This window comes from Folsomia candida, unplaced genomic scaffold, assembly GCF_002217175.1.
Source record: "Folsomia candida strain VU population unplaced genomic scaffold, ASM221717v1 Fcan01_Sc006, whole genome shotgun sequence".
NCBI classification, from domain to species: domain Eukaryota; kingdom Metazoa; phylum Arthropoda; class Collembola; order Entomobryomorpha; family Isotomidae; genus Folsomia; species Folsomia candida.
In genome coordinates, this window is record NW_019091198.1 from 2,370,658 (window position 1) to 2,385,027 (window position 14,370).

A 14,370-nucleotide genomic window follows, 5' to 3' on the forward strand; every position below is an offset into this window, starting at 1 on the left:
CTCCAGTTGAAATAACCCTTGCCCTTGAGAAATTCTGCAGTTGTTCATTTTCATAAAGTGTCTAGAAATCCATAGCCGCACAACCGGAGGAAGTATACGTATATATTTATAAGCTTGGAAGAAATCCATAAGATGACAAAGAAATTCATTGACTGGATGAGAATGCCGTGGCAGAAGTGAGCTTGCTTCTTCTTCTTCTTTTAAGGTACTCCAATTCTAACCCTCATCCTCTTTCTATTGATAACAACCGTCCCGTCCAACTCATTCTTCTTAAGCTGCAGCTTTGAAACCATAATCTGAACAGACAGGGTAGCGAAGTGATACATACTTATAGCTTTTCATTTTCGACTACAGTCCGATCCGGCTCATAGGGTTCGTTCTTCTCCTTTGGGTTCTAAAAATATTTTACGACGACGAACAAGATATACACATATTGACTGAAAAGTCGCATTTTATCCTCTTTTCCTTCAGTTTCAGTTTCCTTCTTCTCCCAGTGTCAGCGCATGCAGGAGAAGGAATTCATTGTTTTATGTACGTCCACCTTATTCCTTGTGTAAAGACCTCCTAATTCAACATCGTTTTCCGAGTCATCATCATTATCGAGTCGATAATAGTTAATATTGGTTCGAAAAGGGAGGGCATGACTCGAAATATTATGCCCTTTGCTATCGTGCCGTATCATCGTTGTGACGTTAATCCAAATAATTCATACATGGTTCGAGTCACTATTTATTCATGTATTCATCAACCTGTGCCCCACACGGTTCACGACGGTGAATATATGGAATGAGGCTCAGTTCTACGTGGTGAAACGCCGGTTGTGTTGGTCCTCTCCGTATTAGCTGAGTAATTATTTGTTCTCATTTAGGAATCATCTTTACTGAGTCTCAAAAGATAGAACATTTTGTGCGGAAAATAAATGTGAGATCATGTCAGATGCACATATATTACTCGTGTCTAGTGTAATAATAGAATAACTTGGATTCTAGAATGGACGAATATAACAAGTAAGTACGTATACAAAAAAGTTTTAATGGTTCGGTTCGGATTTCATGCACACACAAAGTATGTTCATTTGTGTGCACAGTTAAGATAAGAAAATGCGAAATACTGCTGGCTGCAAATATGAATAATATGTGTGTACATATTCGTATATGCGCAAGATGACATCTTTCAGGTCTTGGTATTTATTTAGAAGCTGTTCAGTTCCTCCCCAGAACTGTGATGAGTCTCATTTTAGTCGTCAGAATGCAAACTAGATGTATTACATCATTGCGATAAATTTTTGCGGCTAGGAAATGTCCCACACTTTGAGCTTGACAACATATGCCAAAATAATATGTATACTTATAAAGATCAGACTCATGAAATATTTAGGCTGACCGATAAGCGTAGTATGCAGGCGTATTGGTCATACTGTTGGGGGAGATGTAGTCTTGTTGAACGAATTGGTAAATGAGACACGCACGACGAGGATACATGAGACGCCTGGCCTGGCTGACAATTACGTACATACTGCACCACATACATACATAATTACTCGGCTGCTGGGTTGTTACCGTACCGAGTAAAAGATTACGACTAATTATTATTTTCATTATCACATCGTATGTAGTACACATTCACGTGTATACGTTGTTTAGTTGATCGCTAATCTGCAACTGGAATATTGAATCGGCATAATTTATTGCCAACTATATTTATCTAGTGCTATTGGCAAAGTATGTAGTTATCGGTATTGCCACATAATTTGAAGTTGTGCGAATTTTAATAATTCTACTTAATAATTCGAAAAGTAAGTCGTGATTTTTGCACTATATGTATTTCTACAACCTTGCCTTATTCTAATTTGGCATTAGACCATTTATACTTGCATGACAAGAACAAACAAGTTAAGCCGGGTTTAAGTACAATACGTTTTTTATCCTTCAAAAGTTCTCAAAGTGCATCTCAAAATAATAATAAAAGAAAGAGTATTTTTGAACGCTCTCAATTAGAAACTTGACATGTGGGCGTAGTATTCTTATCCCCCTGCAAGTTTTCAGCTGGATATTTTATATTATTTCGCAACACGTGTAATGCAGATGAGTGCTAAGCAATTAATGAGACTCCACACTAAATTCAAACGCATAATGGCAATAACCTCGTTAAAACAAAAGTGAAAATGATTTGCAATTGTAATGATCAAAGTAAATAAGTTCATGACCATAGACTGTGAGCGTGTTACTTATGCATAGTGGGAGTGCATATATGGTTCATTTTCATACAACTCGAGACGAGTAACAATTTTTCAGAATACCCACATCAAGAGTTTGCTCGATAATCTTACTAATTTTAAAATAAAATTTGATAGAAAATAATTTGGAGCACATTGATTTGTGAAAACTCCTGGAAACCATAATATTTTCTAAATATATTTTTTATCGGAGTGGTTTTTATATCGACACCCTTCTAAAAAGGTCCATATCTCAGACCGCATATTAAAATGTGAGGAACAACTGGATTTCATTTCACTGCATTCTCTAGGAAAGGGGCAGCTGCAGAGGCAAAAACTGTTATTTCTGCTGCCTGCACAAGATGCAATCTCTCGTCCACAACTTTCCCCTCTTTTTACTGCCTGGTAGCCCAGTGCTCCGAGAAGATCGAATTCGTTCCGGGTGCTGCTGCTGCTGCGTTCTCTCCGTATTTTCATTTCCATACCTTCGAATCACTGTCTCTGATCTGCAGACCAGTCGGCTCTGCAGAACTGCTGGAGCTGTTCTCGGTAGATCCGAGATCCGGAATAAACATCACCAATTTTCCCACCAACAAAAGTTCGATAGTCCAACTCTGCAAACAACAATTCACTTCTTCCCTCGTTAATTAAACAGTGATTAGTAACGCATTCTAGACAGTTACGAAGTTCCTGTGACTAGAAACAGTTTATCGTAGAAAAGAAGAGGAGAAACAGTGTTTAAGACTTATTGAGATTTAGGGTTTGTTGGTTGGGTCAAATAGTGAAAGTATGTAATTTTCATGAAAAGATGGAATAAAATATTCAGCAGGTTAAAGTGACACCCATTCAGCCTACAACACACGCATACACACATGTGCACATATTCTCAGTCAGTCTCACAATAGATCGCTCGAATTTGGGAGTCGATCAATGTATTGGATTTTGATTAATCTTTACCAAAACCGACCAAAGTTACAATGCTAACGGTGGACAATGGCCATATTTTGTATGACTTGACCAATTTTAGCTACCCTGCTAATACTGCTGAACTTGCAGCCTGACTATGACTGCCTGGGCTATGTAGAAATGGGAGAAAGTCAAACTTTATTAACCCGTAAAATGACGAAGCCAGTACGAAGAAACAGAGTTTTGTTAATAAGTGGAACGATCGTTATGAAGGATGAGGTGGCACGCTTGGAGAGAATTGTTGGGTAAAGCTCACACAACTTTTGTGTTTATTCGATATCATTTTGAACCTCTGGATCCGGTGTAACTTTTCGTTGTTAATATGTATGTTTTACCACAAAGTGGATTTATAGATCTGAAAATCAGTGATTTCTTTACATGCTTATTCACTAACTTGGAAAGAAAACTACTAACGCTTCCAGGAATTAAATTTCTTTATGCAGTGACAAAGGTTTAGTCATTTAAGAATGATACATTTTTATAACACATTCATACTCAACCTCATGAATGGATAAATGGATGTTAATTGACTTTGGTAAAAATTACCATGTTAATCTCAAATTATCAGAATAACTTCTGTGAACTAAAGTACTGAATATTAATAATAATAGTTACATATTTAGCATAATAATGTCGTGTCTCAATTTAGCAAACCTTTTGTTTCGATATTCCTCCTTCCGATATGCTTCGTTTGCAAATGGAATTAGAAAGATCTGATTCACACAACAGTGCATAATTTTGTTTCCTTTAAATCTCATAAGAGCAGAGCTTATGCAGCTCTACATGCAGTGGTTAAATAATTTCCGGTTCAACCACAAAAATGTATGCCACAAAATTACCACATTTGTCGAAACTTGATTTAAATTTTAAATCTGCGATTGGTAGCTGGAAGCATGGCGTAAAAACTTTTGTAAGAAAAGGCTTTGTTGAATGAAATGGAACACAATCTGCCTGCCATTGATGGCCTCAAAATTTATTCACTTTGCCTCTCCTGCCCTACTGATTATCATGGCTCAACTAATTTCGAGGAAGGATGGAAAATCCTTTGTCACTTGGCAAGTAATAATAAAATTACCAAGCAGTAAATGAGTCAGTCAACAATAAATATGTAATTTACTTGGAAAATAAAGTCATGCGAGTTATCTTTGTTCTCGGATGGCTTGGTCAGTTTGAAAGTTTGTGTCATTGGTGATTGTCATTTACAATGGCAAAAAAGTCGAAATTTTAAGTAAGTAATTTTATGTCCACATGCATTTAAAAATCAGAATAATCCGAAAGTGAAAGAGATTTTAGATGGACAGATTCAGTGGCTGATCGCTGATTTCAGTCACCGGCAGAAAAATCATTCAAACCGGGCAAAGAGATGTTTTTTTTTGACATTTTGATGTTTTTTTTCATTTATACTTTTTCATGTTTCCAATTTTTGAAGAACTTAATTTGATATTTGATTATTGATTAATTGATCCTGAATGACTAGGTAATTAGAAAAATTTTAAGTTTGGAAGAAAAACTTGCTTGTTCTCTTTTATTAATTTAATTCCAAGTTTATTTTGCCAAAATATATTTTTTTAAATAATATATAATTCTGAACAATTGATGTTTTACTCTTACTCAAGCGTTTACTCGATAGTCAATTTACTGCATAGGCTGATAATTTCAATTTTGTTTATTTTTTTCCATATTCCAGGTATGACCGCCAGAACGTTACAATCTTCGAGTTGTGTTTTCTGCCCCCCTTTCAGAAACAATTCTGTTCTTTGTGTCGTCAATGTTGTCCTACTTTCGAAGAATGATGATTCGGAGTGGGATGAAATGGAAGCGGGTCGTTCTTTTACTCTCAATTGTCCTCATGGGCTTCGTCTTCGTTCTCTCGTCAAGGTCACGGGGACTCCACACGGACGTGTTCCAGTTTTCAGACAACAGTGTCGTCAGTAACATTATGAAAGCCATTCAACCCTCAACACGGGCTGTCGTTTTGCCTGACAATGATACTGCTTACGTGCAGCCAGAAGAGTCCAAGTCGTGTCAAGTACTATTAAGTTATTTATTTACAAAATCAGAGCTAGATCATAACATGGATGAACTAATAATTGATTCTGTGTTCTTATAGGATTCGGGAAACAGGCAATTTCTCTTGTTTATGTTCACGTCAGCCCCAAAAAATTTTGAAAGACGAAAATCCATCCGTATCGTCTTGGACGAACAGCTCACGACATGGGAGAAAATAGTGGCCAAAGAGTATCCTGAATTCAAAGTTGGTTCAAGTATCAAAGCGTTGTTTTTCGTCGGTGATTCAGAGGGAGCTTCGGAAGAGTTTGTGGTAATCAAAATATTTCTAAATAATTAATGTCAATTTCGATGTATACATATGTACATAAAAACACGTAAATGAATTAAATGTGTCTGCATTTTCTTTCCAGGGTCGACTGACCACTGAATCCAACGTTAATGGGGATATGATTTTTGACAACTTTACGGAATCTTATCTCAACCTCACCATCAAAACTTTACGGATGCTCAAATGGGTTAATCGTCATTGTGGAAATGTCCGCTACATGGTTAAGATTGACGACGACGTCTACTTAAATACACCCCTCCTTCTTAACTTTCTCCTCGGCTTGGACATACCCACGGGAGCCAATCTCATTGCTGGACATAAATACAAAAACATTAGAATTGACTCTGATCCAAGTTCCAAATGGTACACGCCACATTTCTTGTGGGTCGCGGGGAGTTTCCCAGACTTTGTTGGAGGCTTCAACTACATCTTGGGTTCCACAGCTAGGGCTGACTTGTACCATTCCGCTCTGAACAACCCACTTTTCCATCTTGAGGACGTCTTTTTAACCGGCATGGTGAGGGAGAGTCATCTCAAAGTGGGGGTAGTTGACATTCCTGAAATCTATGTCGGCTGGAATATAAAAGACAAATTTACCACCTTTCCGTGCCATTTTCTTCACAATATTGTCACTATTCATTCTTTGACTGCCAGCGAAATCAAATGTTACCGACGAATGGAGGAATTTTGCCAAAACTTTCCCTTCCTCCCACTCATCCTCCTATGCTGAAAAAAGAGCTGATGTTGCTGCTGAAGTGAATGGTGTTGATAATAATCTACCTGTGATACGTCGTACTTTGTCTAATCATCACTCATCTCATGATACAACTTGTTCTTCTTAATATGCCATAATACATACAAAGTAGTTATAATTCGTGTTCCTAATATTTACATTATTTTTGTCAACTTAATTGTAGGATGTGGGGTTTGAATATAGCATTTAGTCGTTTTCAAGATTATATAATTTTTGCCATGAACTCTGCTGATATGTTTACAAGCATTTACTGAATTTATTTATTTAATCGAACTCCCCACTAATTTGTTATTGAATATTCAAAATCTTGTTTTAGTTTTTGTACTGATACATTTGTGATGCACCTACTTAAAAATAAAGTTGTTACAGTTGTTATGACCTAATAAATACTTTATTGATAATAATAGCCATATAAACATTCATTTGTCGTCGTTTTTGACTGTGATAAATAATCAGTACAATTTAAATTTATTATACAAGAAAGTTATAAAAATTGTGGTAGTTTAGAAATCAAGTCTGCTAATTTTTGGAGGGGGCATGAACTAGTCGACGAATCCTCAACAGGAGCATTGCAGTGAATTCACCTTTCTCAATAATCTGAAACAAAATAATTTATTGTCAATATACTACATACACGTACTGATGTTGAGCAGGATTCTAGTCCGGGCAAAAAGTCCTGTTTTGATGGGAATCGAGCGTGCACGCCCTCATCCCTACTTCTGCACGGATTCATATGAAATTTTAAACTTTGTCCTAGAGATGCGAAATTTGGCATGCACATGCACCAACATATGCTGCATCATAATACAACATCAATTCCCATTCCGTTCGCTAAAAATTTTTCAGGAAAAATCAACGACCAAGCAATGATAGGGATGACATTTGGTTTTTAATTTTTCCTGAAAAATTTATAGCGAACGGAATGGGAATTGATGCTGTATTATGATGCAGCATATGTTGGTGCATGTGCATGCCAAATTTCGCATCTCTAGGACAAAGTTTAAAATTTCATATGAATCCGTGCAGAAGTAGGGATGAGGGCGTGCACGCTCGATTCCCATCAAAACAGGACTTTTTGCCCGGACTAGAATCCTGCTCAACATCAGTAACTGCATACTACTGCATAGCTCCAAAAGAAGAACATTTATTCTCACCTTTGCTGCATCCGATGTATATTTAACCAGCCTGTTATCCAAGGTTGGAATAAAGTCTTCAACAAATTTCTTAGAGGACGCTTTGTACTTGCTGTCAGTGAGGAACAATTCGACATGTTCGTGTACCATGTCCAGCCCAATTTCCAAGATTGAAGTCATGGAATCCCACTTGGTTTTATTGCCTCCACCACTGACATTCCAATTTACAATCGTTGCAGCAATGTCCGATATTATTTTGGTAATAACTCCTAATGTTACTTCCTCTTCTGGGTTGGACTCGAGAAGATCGTAGGCAAGTTCGTTGTTGACAATTGGTCGAAATCGATGAGAATTGCCTTGACTCTTAAGCTCGCGAGTTGCATCAGTGTTGTGAGAGTAATTGTGCATCAGTTGAAAGGTTTGCCGAACTGTCCTGATTCTAAAATCGGAATACGTTGGGTGCTTGGCGTGCAGTTTAAGGATGTCGTACACTCTTGCCATGACACTTGTCCGCCCGCTAAAGGCCACGGCTGGAAGATGTTTGGCAATCTTTGCTAGCAAGGCTAGGGTAAGGGAACATCCCACGTTGGGTTCGTCCCTTTCAATCACAGAGCGACTAATGAGATTTGATAGTGGCAGGTCATGAGTCGTGAAAAAGTGCCAAATCTGTAAAAAAAATAATAAATAGCATTAAAAACAATACTAAATATACTTATCCAGGTCATTTCCACAAAATAAATTTGCAGCAAAAAGTTGTCAGAATAAAACAATAATACTAAACTAACCTGCTCAACAAGTAGAACATTTTTCGGTGCAGCATCCACCATTGAGTGCAATAATTTCAAAATGTTCGTAAACAAAAGATCCATCACGTCCTTTCTAGTTGGCGCTGTTGGCATTGACAGATCATGGAAGCTACTCCCACCGGTAATATTGTGCAAGTCGCGTGACGTGAGTTCTGGGTAAGCTGCTCTGGAATTATCCTCTTGAAAGTACTGGATTTGAAGAACTCGCATGTCCGCCAATTTGTGAACAACATTCGTATCCATTAAAAACATTATGGCTCGGCGACCAGTTGACGCAAATCGACAGAGCAATGAAACTTTTGCCTCAAACACGTACAGTGACTTCATGTGAACATCTATTGGTTGATTAGAAAACAGCTTTACGAGATCGCTATCGTCTACGGTGAGAATTTCTTCCACCAAGTTTCCCAAGAAGCCTTTAGCAAACATGTAGGACATGATGTTGAGGGGACTCGCACTAGGGCTCGTAGTCCTAAGGGATGTAGCGTTAACTTTTTTGGGCATTGGAGAATCTGTGTGGACGTGGAAAGATTGTTTGACTGGCAAAACGGGGGATATACTACTTGTATTGAATGTAGAGAATTCGTGAAAGTCTCCGCTGCCTTCATCCCGTCCTCCGTAGTTAATTGAAGCGTTCATTGATCCAATTCCAGTAGTATTACCGTAGTTGGTCCCAACGAACCCTTTGTCTGCAGTCAGTCGTATAATTTCTCCCATCATGTACATTGCCTGCATTTTACGGATTTCTTTACTTTGGCAACAGTCTTTGCAGATGTGTTCTAAAATCATGGAAAATGAAGCGATAGTCGTATTCCCTGTGTCATTAACACTTTTGAACATGCGAAGAACGTGAAGAACAGCGGCGTACAAAGTCGTACGCACACGAGCAGATTGTTCTTCCGCAATCCATTTGCAAATATGGTTAAGAATCACATTGAGAGTTGTAGAATTTACTTGATCCTTGAAAGTTCCCATCACGGCACTCAAGGTTAACACAGTTTCAGCAGCCAATCGACAAAAGTAGTCACGAGGAGTACTCGTTCCAGTTACTTTGTTTAAGAGGATTCGAAGGATACTGGTGACGAAGTCGACTCCGGCTAGCTTTAAGGTTTCCGTGCTCAACACAAGAACTTCGAAGCATTGTCTCCATCCGTCAAACATGTTTGCTTTTGATGCCTCTTTCCAACGGCTAGTATTGAACTCGGCAGCAAATTTTACCACCTCCTACGAAACAAAAAAAAATTATATTATACTTTGTAAAGTTTACAACTGCGCAACTGCGCAACAATTGTAGGTACCGTTGCTTCTGAATGAACCGTGTGCCGTAACTTCAAAACCGTATTCTTTTCTAGTTTAGAAATTTCTTCTTTCAACAGATTTTCAAGCATGTCAACTCGAATCACGCGAATTTTTAGCTTCGGGTCAAAATATTCACAAGCCTTCATAGCCTGAAAATAATTGAATAAACAATTATTTATTTTAGCAAACAAACTCGAAATAGAATCATCAAGTAAACATGGTTAAATCAAATTTAAGATATACAAATGTTATTAATCACATACCTGCATGACATTATCTTGATCAAAAAACTCCATGTCTGGAATTTCCAATGGATCCTCGTCCAAGTTTAGAATATTCAAAATTTCTTGAAACTTGAAGGAACCCTCTCCAATGATTGTTTTTGCCAGCGGGCCCGGCGTAGCTGTTGTTTTTAACTCAACAGCAACACACTTTAAAAAGTCTCCGACGTCTTGAGCGTCCATTGTTATGGTAGAAAAATTCTCCTTGATAAAATTGCTCAAGAAGTGATTTGTTTTTAAGTATCGCAGTAATGGACCCCAGAGTCTGCAATCTCGAATCATAGTAAGCAAAGTTGCAAATGCGTCCGGTAAAGTGGCAGCATTGTCGAGAATTGCGTGAAGTACAGTTCGAGGATAGCCAGACACACCTAAAAATAATAAATGAATACATTTTATATAGCTACTTTTTATGCTCCTTGTAGTGTATATTTTTTGATTAATTTAACTTAAGTTACAACAAGTGAAAATATAAAGCATGCCTGCATTTTGAAAATCAATTTTCTTATCAACTCCTAACAACATCATTGCGATGTTTGGTGATGAGTGCCCAACACTAGCTCGAATAATTTCAAGAATTGTCTTCTTCATCTCCTCTGATGCAGGCTCATATAAGGAATTAATGAACATGTAGCGCAGCAGGGAAACTAGGTTGGTATCGGTGATCACTGCTGCGTACAAGTGAGCGTCAATATCATCGCGATCAGCTAAAGTTAACGAAAGGATATCCAACGCTGCTTGTTTATGGTCTGCGGGGAGTAAGGTGTCTATATATCTGTAAGGTAATAACAAATATTATTAATAATTGGTTATTTATGCATGTACCGTAACGGACATTAAATACGATTAATTTTAACTTACTTCAAAATAGAAATAATGTTTTCTGGTTTTCCATTTTCTGGGACAATTTTCATGAGGAGCTCTTGCATTCCTACAATCACGGATTCCTTCTGGTTTTGTATAAAAACAGCAATTAATTCTTTTTACATATTTGTCATGTCAAACCAATAAACGTACCCTAATTGAACTCAATTCTCTTCGGTGCAAGAAATAAACCTGCCGGTGCATGGCTCGACGCACAAGATTTAAGCAGGCTAAGGAACAGCGATCTACCGAGGGCAAAACGTCTGGAGAAGACTCACGAGCTGTAATGCATTCTGACAAAGTTGCAAAAATCTATAAAACAAGAATAATTATTTCATTATCTTATGGTTAAGCATAAAACAGATTGTTTGTTCCAATATGGCCATATATATATATACGTACCGAGCGTAAAAATGGTGAGCCACATAATAGTTGGAGCATAAGTTGGGGAACATAGTCAAGTAATTTGGATAAGATTTCCAACGCAAACGCAGATATCTCCCATCTCTCATCCATATTTTTGTAAGACCGGTACATGGCTCGCATCAAAACGGTGTCACGAATGTAGGACACGTACGCATCAAAGGCTCCGTTGTCCAAACTTCCGCTCTCTAAATCAGCACTCGGGTCATTGTCCATCCTCTTGAATCTTGCGTTGACCAATGACTCCAACAGCTTCAGCATGCTTATAGTCAATGGGTACACTTCCATCCTTGCCTCATGTTCATCAAGTTCGTCCTACATAAACGTAGCATACATTTGTAATTATGCTAGTAAGTATAATAAATACTATTTAATAATAACTATGAATTAGCTCACCTTTAGATCAACGTTATCCTGCCCAACGAGACGGACTTGATAAAACATCTCCCAAACGTTATTAACGATATCGCAACTCGTGTGTTCGAATATCATGGAGGCAGCCGTGCTAATCATCTTTGCCCTTATTTCACGAGGAATGGTTCTTATTTTGGCAGTTTCAAGTAAAATACGAATCCAAGGGAGTTTCTGATTAGTGAAAAACCCAGAAACCACTACGGAGTTCTCACACATCATTCTAACAAGATCCAGATACGCGCATATTCCTTCAACTTCGGCAGGATTCATTTGAATTTTCACTGAATCGTGCACGACTCGTTGGAAAGTTTCACTGGTAAATAAGTTGGGACCATTGAATCTGACGTTGACCTGTACCCCAGTTCCAAAGCTAGACAGGTACTGCATAATGGACTCAAAGAAATGCTCAAATGAGAAATTGTGTCCGTTTTGTTTCATCAGTTCGAAAATGTCCTCGGGGGCTCCTTTGGCCAATCCTGTCAGGAACTTTGCGTTCGGTACAAACATTGTAGGTGAATCGATGCAGGTCCCTCGAGCAAACTTATTCAGTGAGAGGTGTCGTACATCCGGGTCAAAGAAATCAGTGCTAAGGTTTTCCTCGTCGTGTATATAAAACATTCCAATGCACTCCAGGAAGCTTTCATACTCTTGAGGTAAGCTTGAAGGGCGTACAAATCCTTGATTTTGGTATAATGCAGCAGTCTTGGCAGCATCATCTGATCTTCCCTTCATCTCCTTTACCTTCATTGGCATGAAAGTAAGAAAGTCGGTGAGAAGTTGGTGATATTTTTTCACAACGTTCTCTTCAAATGTGTAAAGAGAAGGGTTGGAAAAGATTTTATCCCTCATGTATGCAAAAACATCTCTCTTGAACTCATAGTCTTCATCGTCTCTCACGATGTCGGCGGAGTTGCTTCCTAGGCCAGAACCAGAATGTAAGGAATTGAGGTTTGTTTCAGAGAGAGCTTTATGCGTCGCAATATGAAATATTAGCCTAAACATTTCGAAAAGCTCTGGGCATTGAAATCCTCCCTCTTCAGGGGTTTTACTGTCATAATCTTTTAAATATTTGAGAAGGTCTCTTGCAAAGTTTCGGTCATAATCGCCAAGACGTAGGTGGTTGGTGATGCTGCACAGGACAGAACTTATTAGCAAGCTTTGACCTTTGTCCATTTTAAAGTCTTCATCCGATTTTATGGTTGTCTTCAAATACTCCAAGATTCTAGATTGCGCGAGTATCAACAAGTCAATTATTTTTTAACATACGCAAATAAATAGAAATTACACGAGTAAGTAAATTACCGAAGTGTTTCTTTCCAAATCAGATCTTGCTGAGCGGAGAGTGCAAAAATTATGAAACCAATCCCTTCTTGAATTCCAGTGACCATTCGATTGATTTCAAAACGGTGACGCCAGTCGCCTAAAGCTAAATTTCTGTCCAGTAGTTCCAGCTGAACTTTTGTATCACATTTTCCAAATAGGTCTAAAACATGGTAAATACAAATTAAGATTATGTAGACATATTTGAATTTATAGTAATTATACTGTCCATATAAGATAATTAGCATTTTCTCTACTCACCTAACAACGTATCCATCATATCAGTCTTGAATACGTGGCCCATAATGTTTTTGAAAATCTCGTAGACTCGTGGAAAACAAGACTCCTCGGACCAAGTTCTCCCCGGAATGGCTATAACCATCGAGGAAATTGTTTGAATCATGCACAGGCGACCTTCGTAGTAGAGGAAGACTGCAATTAGGCCACGAGCCCATCCTGGATATTCTTCTTTTAATGATTCAGCTAAAGTAAATTAAGCAGAGTTAATTTCATAATAATGACAAATAACCACTTTTCTTTCATTGCAAAAACCAACCTGTTGCCAACAAGTCCAATGCCAAGAACTCATTAATTTCGAAAATATCCGACAGTAGGAACGTCTCATTAATGAGTTGGGGATGAAGTATCTGACGAGCTTCTTGTCCATTGAGGGAAATCCCATCAGACGTCGACTTTTTCAATATCTCCCGATCTGCCGGACTCTTTCCCTGTAAAAACAACTGCAATTCAAGACCAAATCCATACATACTGCTTTCTCTTATAAATTGCTCCACTTACCCGATAATTAAGAAAATTGACGAAATCGGACTTGCATTTTTGTGCATAAGTGTCCAACTCTGTGAAAGCCTCTGTGCTATTGTCCTGAACAGCCCGGTTCACAATTTGGAGGATATTTTTGTACGGCAGCCACAACACTCCGCTGCCGATCTCAACCTCGCTCGCGAAGTCGCTCCCCTTTTCCAGTACTTTCATCATTGCAACCACACCCACCAGCACCACAACTGCTATTCACTCACTTACTTCAAAAGTCCACACTTGTAAACTGTCTTTAAACTGTAAATGTCTCTCCTACCTAATCAAAAACACAAAAATTAAATTACTCAGCTGCAGCAACCACTGTCATTGTTCTATCAAGTCGGATGTGGATTTTCCCCAAAAATAATTACACTTGGTAGGAAATTAGGCAGTGTGAATTGGCAATAATTAATAATATTTAGTTATGTCATAGCACGTTAAACTTAAACAATTGAATGAATGTGAATTGTCGGGATTAAGTAAAGTGTGGTGAAGAGAGCGATATTCGTTGCCGCAATTTTTGTTCAGCGCCTTCCTTCCTCTTCCTTCTGGGCTGGGCGGCGAGAGGGCGTCTCCTGGTTCGAAAAATGTGACCAACTTCCATACGATTTTAGTCCACTTTTTGTTTCAGTATGGCCATGACATTGACCTAGAAGTAGTACAAGTGGGGGACGCGAATGGTTTGTGTGATAGTGACAACAAGTTGAAAAATTGGCAATTATTTCAAATGATGGTTTGTTTATT

The 14,370-nt window shown here is 38.2% G+C and overlaps 2 protein-coding genes across 6 annotated transcripts; one reads left to right on the top strand and one right to left on the bottom strand.

Moving 5' to 3' along the window:
- Positions 1–559: 559 nt before the first annotated feature.
- LOC110850599 (lactosylceramide 1,3-N-acetyl-beta-D-glucosaminyltransferase) lies at positions 560–6,656 on the top strand. Of its 4 annotated transcripts, none has more exons than XM_035853217.1 (4): positions 560–1,011; positions 4,869–5,210; positions 5,292–5,501; positions 5,602–6,656. In XM_035853217.1, exons 2-4 carry the CDS (start codon positions 4,950–4,952, stop codon positions 6,247–6,249), a joined length of 1,119 nt encoding a protein of 372 aa, XP_035709110.1. In that variant the 5' UTR covers positions 560–1,011; positions 4,869–4,949; the 3' UTR covers positions 6,250–6,656. The 4 variants fall into 4 exon arrangements, with proteins under 4 accessions (XP_035709110.1, XP_021953726.1, XP_021953728.1 ...); XM_022098034.1 differs by having other exon boundaries at positions 560–1,007; XM_022098036.2 differs by lacking the exon at positions 560–1,011 and adding an exon at positions 1,514–1,795.
- LOC110850909 (nuclear pore complex protein Nup205) lies at positions 6,649–14,153 on the bottom strand. 2 transcript variants are annotated; one of them, XM_035853213.1, is made up of 14 exons: positions 13,609–14,153; positions 13,367–13,538; positions 13,072–13,293; positions 12,793–12,973; positions 11,473–12,712; positions 11,056–11,391; positions 10,807–10,965; positions 10,651–10,736; positions 10,272–10,564; positions 9,775–10,160; positions 9,511–9,660; positions 8,192–9,436; positions 7,428–8,072; positions 6,649–6,870 (listed from the first exon to the last, which is right to left on the bottom strand). In XM_035853213.1, the coding sequence occupies exons 1-14, from the start codon at positions 13,804–13,806 to the stop codon at positions 6,793–6,795; spliced, it is 5,391 nt and encodes a 1,796-aa protein (XP_035709106.1). In that variant the 5' UTR covers positions 13,807–14,153; the 3' UTR covers positions 6,649–6,792. The 2 variants fall into 2 exon arrangements, with proteins under 2 accessions (XP_035709106.1, XP_021954204.2); XM_022098512.2 differs by having other exon boundaries at positions 6,651–6,870; positions 10,651–10,739.
- Positions 14,154–14,370: the final 217 nt, after the last annotated feature.